This window comes from Otolemur garnettii, unplaced genomic scaffold (genome assembly GCF_000181295.1).
Source record: "Otolemur garnettii isolate 467f Iridium unplaced genomic scaffold, OtoGar3 scaffold00010, whole genome shotgun sequence".
Taxonomy (NCBI): domain Eukaryota; kingdom Metazoa; phylum Chordata; class Mammalia; order Primates; family Galagidae; genus Otolemur; species Otolemur garnettii.
The window spans coordinates 2176915-2186091 of NW_003852405.1; the positions used below are offsets into that span (position 1 = coordinate 2176915).

The window sequence follows — 9177 nt, forward strand, 5'->3', positions numbered from 1 at the left end:
AAAAAAAAAAAAAAATTATGTTGATCAAAAAAAAGAGTAAAAAGAAAGAATATACTTCCTGTGCTTTGAACTTCTTTTGAAAATAATTTTAATTAATAACCTTTAAATTTTTTCACAGCATACTGGTTGAAAATCACTGCTCGGGGGGGTCTTTCAGCAAGTTGCTCATCCCTGAATCCCAGTAAGATGATTGATAGGAGCAATCTTCCATTTCCTAAGATAAGGGTGAAATTTGGTGAACAATGCCTGGGCTGCCCATCCACAGCGTGCAGCTGGATGTAGTATTCACTTCCTCTGAGTATCTGTCACCTGTTCTCTCTCTTTTCATCACACAGAGCACCCCAAGATCTGGCTACCTCGGGCCCTGAGGCAGACCTACATCCGAAAGGTTGGGGACACAGTGAACCTACTAATCCCATTCCAGGTGATCATCCCAGCCCCATGCTGGGTCTGTGTCTGGGGCCACGCCAGGTTTTTTATTTGGAAATAAGGACAAGAGTCCTTATTTGGAAATAAGATGCCAAGAGTCCTGCTAGCAGAGGAGCAGTCTTCCTGTTCTTGATTGGAAGGGGCCACATCCCCAGAGGTCTCAGTCCTAGCGACCCATCCACTCCACACTATTAAGGATAAGTTTGGTATGGTGGGGTGTGTCCCAAGAGATGAGGTGAGAGACTAATCCTTGACCTTCAGTCTTTAGAGATCTGGGAGTGTGGGGAGTTCTCAGTTTGAAGGCTCTTGGGAGTTTGAGTGGCTATTCAGTTGGTCTTAGCTGCCCTGGGTGTCCATGACCTAAACTCTCCAAGGGTGGGAGACTCAAAGCCATCCCCTTTTCCCAGATCCTTAGGCCATGGCTGAAAGAAAGCAGTTCCCTGGGAGAGCCCATCAACTTCTAACTCAAGGGAATGTGCAGCTGCAAGTCAAGTCACCCTTGTTACCCTGGGGTGGGTCTGACTCCCCCCATGGAAGAGAGGGTTGAGAAGCCTCTTGGGACTGTTCAAGTCTTATCCCCATTCCTCAGGGCAAGCCCAAACCTCAGGCCATCTGGACACATGATGGATGTGCCTTGGACACCAGTAGAGTGAGCGTGCGGAATGGGGAGCGAGACTCCATCCTCTTCATCAGAGAAGCCCAACGTGCGGACTCAGGTCGATACCAACTCCGAGTACAGCTGGGCGAGCTGGAGGCCACTACTACTGTTGACATCCTGGTGATCGGTATGTGGGCGGCAGTGGAAGATGGGTGGTCCTCAGGAGCTCCTTCTCCAGGCTGAAAAGGAGCCATCTCAGAGAGCTGGGGAAACTGGGGTGAGGCCCCCCACATTAAGTCTGGAACACAGGGTGGGCATGGGAGAAGTAGCTGAGAAGAAAAATGACCCAGGGCACTCCTAAAGTGATTTCAATGCAGTCACTGTACCCACTGCCCTGCTTTACTCTTTCAGAAAGACCAGGCCCTCCTCAGAGCATTAAGTTGGTGGACGTTTGGGGCTTCAGTGCTACACTGGAATGGACACCTCCCCAAGATACAGGCAATACAGCCCTCCTGGGATACACGGTGCAGAAGGCTGACACAAAGTCGGGGGTGAGGCGCTGCTGGGAAGGAGGGCTGGAGGCATAGGGCTTTCTGGAATGGGGAGCTCTGGCAGCTCCACGTGGGCTGAGTTCACAAAACAGGCATCTCATTAATGGCACATCCTTGGGCCTCTGCAGCTGTGGTTCACGGTGCTGGAGCGTTATCACCGCACCAGCTGCATCGTCTCTGACCTCATCGTTGGCAACTCCTATGCCTTTCGTGTCTTTGCTGAAAACCAGTGTGGACTCAGTGAAACAGCCCCCATCACTGCTGAGCTTGCCCATATCCAAAAAGCAGGTAAGGGATCACAAGCTAGGAAAACTTAAGGATGAAGAGTTGAAGAGGGATGGGGTTCTCAGACTCTACATCATGGCCTCTCTTGGTGCCTTCAGCTACTATTTACAAGACCAAGGGGTTTCCCCAGCGAGACTTCTCTGAAGCCCCAAAGTTTACCCAGCCTCTGGCAGATTGTACTACAGTCACTGGCTATGATACCCAGCTCTTCTGCTGTGTCCGTGCTTCCCCTCGGGTAAGTGGGGAGTCTGGGGATGGCTATCTTTTTTTTTTTTTTTGAGACAGAGCCTCATTCTGTCCCCCTGGGTAGAGTGCTGTGGCATCACAGCTCACAGAAACCTCCAACTCCTGGGCTCAAGCGATTCTCCTGCCTCTGCCTCCCAAGTAGCTGGGACTACAGGTGCCCACCACAACACCCGGCTAATTTTTGGTTGCAGCCATCATTGTTGTTTGGCGGGCCTGGGCTGGATTCAAACCCGCCACCTTAGGTGTATGTGGCTGGCGCCTTAGCCACTTGAGCCACAGGCACTGAACCAGGATGGCTATCTAAGCTGCTTCCTGCTCCTGTCTTGAGCTGTGGCACAGAGCACTCTAATATTATATCTATTCCCACTACCATCAGACTTTTCAACAACATGCTATTTATGAATAGTCAGGGTACTTAAGAGTCCAAGACTCATCAGAATATTTCCCTTTAGTGTTTTTCCTCATATACAAGGATGTCACTTACTGACCAGCTGGCAGTTAGGCATGAGCTTCAAGTTGTTCATTGGTAGGAGAGGTGGAGTCGCACTGGTTTGTCCTATTCACCTCTCCTGACTTCACTGATCAGGGCCATGCACATGCAAGCTGTCTTGAGTTTAGACTTTGGCCACAACCTTGACCAAACCTCTCTATTTAGAATCTAGACATTATACTCCACACATGACATAAAACACCAATAACAACCTTTGTACCTTGTAACCACCAAGTACCTTTTGGGTTATGAGCCTGGAGCAGACTCTGTGGAGACTGCATCTCAGAAGGAGAATATCAATAGCCTGCTCTGAAAACTATTTCCTAACCAGTGAAGACAGGATCAACCTACAGGTCAACAGTGAGGATAAGATATGAACGCTTCATGATGCATGCATAAAAAAAAGGAGGCCAATGCACATAGTGCTTATGACCTGTGCAGGGAGCCTGATGGTGTAGAATAGAAATTATCACCTGTTTGTTAGCAATACTTGGTGAAGAAGGCAAGATTTCAGGTGCTCTTTTCAACAAAGAGAAGGAACTTGGAGGACCGTTGAAGTTCCTGGAAGGAGAATCCCTTCCCACAGCATAAAAAATAGGGAGCCATCAGAAAGCCAGTATCTATAAGTCTTACAGGCAGAACCCCTATGACTGAACACAGAAATAGCAACTGGTTCTGACCCTCTACATCCTTACTGTCCCCTCATCTTTATCTTCCAGCCCAAGATCATCTGGATGAAGAACAAGATGGATATCCAAGGCGACCCCAAGTACAGAGCTCTAACTTACCTGGGCATCTGCTCCCTGGAAATCCGCAAGCCTGGTCCCTTTGATGGAGGCATCTATACCTGCAAGGCAGTTAATCCCCTGGGGGAGGCATCTGTGGAGTGTCGAGTGGATGTGAAAGGTAAGGCCAGAAGGAGAACTGGTGCCTTAGGGAGCCAATCATCTCCTCTCTCCACAGGTGGCAAAGTCCAGGGCCAGAGATGGCAAGCCTAGGTGGGGAAGGACTTCTCCCTCCAGGCCTTCTCACTGTCACCATCAGAATGCCTTTTTACTGCCCACTATCTCATGCCTCTCCACCACAATTCTGCAACACAGGAAAAGTCTTTATTTCTGTTTTGCAAAGGGAGAAACCTGAAACATAGGGAGGGAACTGGTTTACCTAAGATATCCATTGTTGGTTAATCAAAAAACTGGCACTATGGTTGCAAGAGCCCAAGCCTTCTGGTCCTCACTCAGATCATTGTTCTTTAAACTACACCATCTTCTGACTCGATTTAGAAAAGCTGCAGCCATTTGTTGGCTTGATTTTACTTTTCCCTCTGGTTTGTTTAAAGGTAACATTTCACATCTCTGCCTCTTTAATGTATTTATTTCACTTATTCGTGCCTGTCACCTTGTTCAGATCTCTGTCCCTGTGTCCAGCATATTTTTTTATAATGATCTATTTATAGATCTATTTCTCTATTAAAGTAAAAGCACTGTGAGGACAGGGACAGTGTCTTTTCCACCTTTGTCCCCTCAGTGTCTCACACAGTGAGCACTCTCTAAATGTTTGTTGCATTAATCAGAATGGATGGGCCCTTCTACATCCTATTCTCCTTTACGGATGAACCCCCAAAAAGGAAATACAATTTTTTTAAAAAGAAAAAAAAAGTAGTATCCCCTACCAATGCTCTGAAAGATTTCCTAGAGATTTCTGAGATGTTAACACCGAGAAATGTCTGAATTCTTGCAGTTCCTTATTGAGGATAGCTAAGAGGAGGAATGGCACTCCGAGAAAGGTAAGGGGAGAGAGACACGGAACCTTAATGGCTTATTTCATGTTTATGGATTATGGTGTCCAGTCAGGGACAGAAATGTATTCCTGATTCTTTCAATCATGTACCCACTGGTGATCACGTTTTAAAAAAGAAATCTAATACTGTCATCCTTGTGGAAGGAATTTAGCATAGATAAATTTACCATAAACTTACCACTTTATCGATGGTACAGACATCATATCTATGATGTACAGACATCTTGTCCTCTAAATGTCTGTACTCCTCAAGTTGATGGTCCTCTGAAGAAGAGTGACAGCATATACCTAATCATAAGGGAGTTCTGAGAGAGAGACCTGGTCAGCTCTCAAAGGAACAATCAAGAGCAGAGGAATTAACAAGAGTCACCACCAGTACCACCACATGGTAGCTGGGTTAGCCGCCCCTGACAGTTAGTATTTCTACTTCAGTACCATAAGTATGGTAAGAAGTAGATTAAGATTTTTGTTTTTATCTTTTACATTAAAGTTTATGGATTCCTTCCCTTCCAAGAAAAAAAAAATCAGCTTTATTATTGTATGTTGATAATAATTTAACATTTGAGAATGTGGTCCCAAGCAGTACAGTGTTGGCAAAGGGCAACTCTGATCATCATTTACAATTTGATAGATCCTTTAGATTTTTAATCATTTACAGTTGAAATATCTATAAACTGCTGAGTAGGTGGGGGGAAAGGTGGGGAAAGCAGCTTATTAGAGAATTAAAGGGAAGTAATTCCTGGGCGGTGCCTGTGGCTCAAGGAGTAGGACGCCGACTCCATATGCCAAGGGTGATGGGTTTGAGCACAGCCCTGGCCAAAAAAAAAACTGCAACAAAAATAAATAAATAAAATAAATAAAGGGAAGTAGTTCCCAATGTTTCTGCTGACTTGCAGCTCCTGGCTGCAATGAATTCGATCCCACAAGCCATTTACTTAAGCCTATCATTAATACATAGCAAATGAAAACCCTGAGGGATGCATTAAAAATACAGCTCTGCCTGTCAGTTGGTTTGCAGAGACAGTTCTGTCTCCATCCCTCAGCATAACAGAACACATTATGTGGTGTTAGTATTAGCTGCCCTTTTTCCTCTCTCACAGCCGCGCCCAGCAAAGAAACAGGGTAAATAGCGCATTCATAGCACAGGACCCAAGCCTCAGCATCCTAGATGTGCTTTTGCTGTAATGGCTACAATATACTCTCTCTTTTCAGTGCCTCCAGGAAGCCAGACCGTGGCAAGACTGTGTTCATAAGGAGCTGCAGTACAATGTCTGGTTTGGACTAATCTAAATAAATGTGTGGATCCTCAGTCCATGAGTGCCCATCTGTCTGAGCCTTTCTATGAAACATTTATTCTTGAAAGCTGGAATCCTTCAGCCCGACGGTACAGACACTCAACAAACTAAGACTCCTCTTTCTCTTCCCATATCTACATTCTTATTCACAGAGGTTTCTAATGCTGTCATTTCCCCTAAGACAATCTATACGAGAACTGAATTCAACTCTATATAGTGCTAGGTGCTAGAAAAAGATACTGAAAATGACTTGCTTTCTTCCTCTACGGCAGTGTTTTTCAACCTTTTTTATCTCGCGGCACACTTCAATCTATAAACTTCCATGGCACACTTAAATTATGTTGATCAAAAAAAAAGAGAGAGAGTAAAAGCCGGACATGGTAGCACACCTGTAATCCCAGCACTCTGGGAGAATGAGGTGAGTGGATTGCTTGACCTCAGGAGTTTGAGACCAGCCTGAGTAAGAGTGAGACTTTGTCCCTTTAAAAAAAAAAATTGCAGGGCATGTGGCAGGCACCTATAGTCCCAGCTACTTGGGAGGATGAGGCAAGAGGATCGCTTAAGCCCAAGAGTTTGAGATTGCTGTGAGCTATGACGCCACAGCAGCACTCTACTGAGGACAAGAAAGTGAGACTCTGTCTCAAAAAAAAAAAGAATAAAAAATAGAATATGTTTACTGTGCTTTGAACTTCATTTGAAAATAATTTAATTAATGACACAGTGTGTCATGGAAGGACCTTAGGCGTGCCATGAAAATCACTGCTATATGGGTTGTCCAGCATAAGCTGGACTAAGAGGATGTACATCCATCACAAAGAGGTAACAACAGGACACATGAATATGCATATAGCTAACTAATGACAGAACCCTGAGACCTAAGGACTGGGATGGCACTGAAGAAATGGGAGTAGAGTCTCATTAAGCCCTAAGGAAAGATGAAGGCGAGGTTCCCTTGTTTATATTTGTTTTCATTTTGATAACAAGATATTGAAGACATTCTGTGATGGAATCTGCAAAAGATGTGGCAACAATTTTTCCCATCTTGTATGGGTATGGCGTTCTTCTTTTATGTTTTTGAGACTTTCTCTGTCACTCTGGGTAAAGTGTCATTGCATCATAGCTCACAGCGACCTCAAACTCTTGGGTTTGAGCAATCCTCTTGCCTCAAATTCCCGAGTAGCTAGGACTACAGACGCCTGCCACACACCTGGCTAGTTTTTCTATTTTTAGTAGAGACAGGGTCTTGCTCTTGGCTCAGGCTGGCCTCAAACTCCTGAGTTCTGGCAATTTACCTACCTTGGCCTCTTAGAGCGCTAGGATCACAAGTGTGAGCTACCGAGGCATGGTGTTCTCCCATCAAGAGTTGGAGTCTATTTCTTCTTCTCTTGAATCATGTGACTTGCTTTGACCAAAAGAATGTAGTGAAGGTGATGCTGTGCCAGGTCTGGGTCTAGGCCTTAAGAAGTCTAGTAGGTTCTGCTTTGCCTCATGTAAAGACTCTCAAGCCAGATTACTGAATTATGAGAGGCCACATGGAGGATAAACAGTTGGTAGCCAGCACCCTCTGTGCCACAAGGCATCCACTGTATGCCATAAATTATTTAATAACTTCTTTCTATGCACCTAAAATATTACTAGTTATATGCTATCATTTTGGAAATCAAGAAAATACTCATGCAAATCATTTGCAGGGCCTAATCCGCTTATGGAACCTCTGTTAGAGAATGTGAGGGGAGGAACCAGAGTCCAGTACACAGTTAGCCATGTACACAACAGGGAAGAGGCCTCCCTCCAGCTGAAGTAGCACCTAGGTTGGGAAGGGGTGACATACTCAGTTATGATGCCCTAAGGACCTGGCAGGCCTCAGGCCTTAGCCCACAGTCCCATACCTCTGCTATTTGCTGAATTACTCAATTACTCATCCTTTAAAGTTTGTATATTCTCAACCATCATGGTAAAGGAGTAATATCTTCACAAGGTATCATATCAAGACCTCTAGTCAGTTACTCCTGCATTTAAGGAGAACTGAACTGAATTCCTTAATTTTCTCATTTAGGCATTTGACATTTAATATATGTGCCTAGGAAGGGATGTAATTTCTTCACTAATTCATTTATTCTCCCTCCCACTCTACCCCCCAAGAATCTTACTCTGTTGCCCAGTCTAGAGTGCCATGGTGTCAGCCTAGCTTACAGCAATCTCAGATTCCTGGGTTGAAGCAATCCTCCTGCCTTAGCCTCCCAAGTAGCTGGGACTACCGCCACCTGCCACAATGATCACCAGCTAATTTTCTGTTTTTAGTAGAGACTAGGTCTCAAACTCCTGAGCTTAAGGGATTTTCTCACTTGGGCCTCTCTGAGGGTTAGGATTGCAGGCACAAGCTGAAGATAGCTCCATTTATTCATTATTTATTAGAAATCTTTTCTTGACCAGTTTCACAAGAGATAACCAAATCTTAAATACTTATTCATATGCATGATTTTGCAGTTGAAATGAGGAAAACAAAATATCAAATATTTCCCAGATTAGCATCTTTATGCTGGGTGAAAATTTTTTATGCCTGAAATCTAGTGTTTACTGTCATTCTGATGGAGGTGAAAGTAGTTCTGTTGCTTTTTTCTTTTTTCGGTCTTCCTGGTACTGCAACAATGTTCAAAACCATAATTTGGTGTCAGAAAATTGGAAATGAGTTTCTTTAGGAGACACTATCTTCCAATTTGCTAAAACTTCCTCCCCTACTCACCTAAGGATAGGTGAAGAAGTGCAGAGTTCCCCTGCTCAAGTTGCTAGAGGAAGGTGTGCAGTTAATTAACAGCTTCCTCCCTTCTAATCTCCCTTCCCTACCACTTTCCCAGAGAGAGAAAGAAGCTATTGGCTCTGGTTTTTCCACCCTTCCTAGATCCTGCAGGCAGTTAAAATTTCATCTTCAGCAAAGAGAGACAATCCTCTTCTTTCTGCTCTTCCTCACACAAACTGGGCCTTCCCACCCTTTCCCTTATCACCCTTGTGAATTCCAAGGCTCCTTTGCTTGGGTGGCATTTATTACAGTAACATCTCACAGTTGCATTTATTACAGCAACAGCTCACGCATGCAGACCTGATCACCTCAACTTCACAGCCCAAACTAGTAAGTAAACAGCCTATAAACCGCCAAAATAATGGGCATGAACTCTGGGGACTGAAGTTTCAAGGAAGCCACCTTTGCCTTTTCACTTGAAATTTTTATAACTGGCTCAGCGTCTGTGGCTCAAGTGGCTAAGGCGCCAGCCACATACACCTAAGGTGGTGAGTTCGAATTTAGCCCGGGCCCACCAAAACAACAATGACGGCTGCAAGCAAAAAATAGCCAGGCACTGTGGCGGGCGCCTGTGGTCCCAGCTACTTGGGAGGCTGGGGCAAGAGACTCACTTGAGCCCAGGAGTTGGAGGTTGCTGTGAGCTGTGATGCCACAGCACTCTACCCAGGGGGACAGCTTGAGGCTCT

General features: G+C 44.9%; 1 protein-coding gene across 2 annotated transcripts in view; it reads left to right on the forward strand.

Annotated features, from left to right (window-relative positions):
- Positions 1–9177, forward strand: part of MYBPHL (myosin binding protein H like) — a 33211-nt gene that overhangs the window by 11076 nt on the left and 12958 nt on the right. Inside the window, exons 2-8 of one of the 2 annotated variants that reach the window (XM_003784073.1) lie at positions 336–424; positions 1019–1214; positions 1439–1578; positions 1707–1866; positions 1962–2098; positions 3319–3505; positions 4340–4385. In XM_003784073.1, coding sequence (XP_003784121.1) covers positions 336–424; positions 1019–1214; positions 1439–1578; positions 1707–1866; positions 1962–2098; positions 3319–3505; positions 4340–4350 — 920 coding nt within the window. In that variant the 3' untranslated portion in view covers positions 4351–4385. The remainder of the gene's footprint in view (positions 1–335; positions 425–1018; positions 1215–1438; positions 1579–1706; positions 1867–1961; positions 2099–3318; positions 3506–4339; positions 4386–9177) is intronic. The other variant, XM_003784074.1, reaches the window with a different exon arrangement.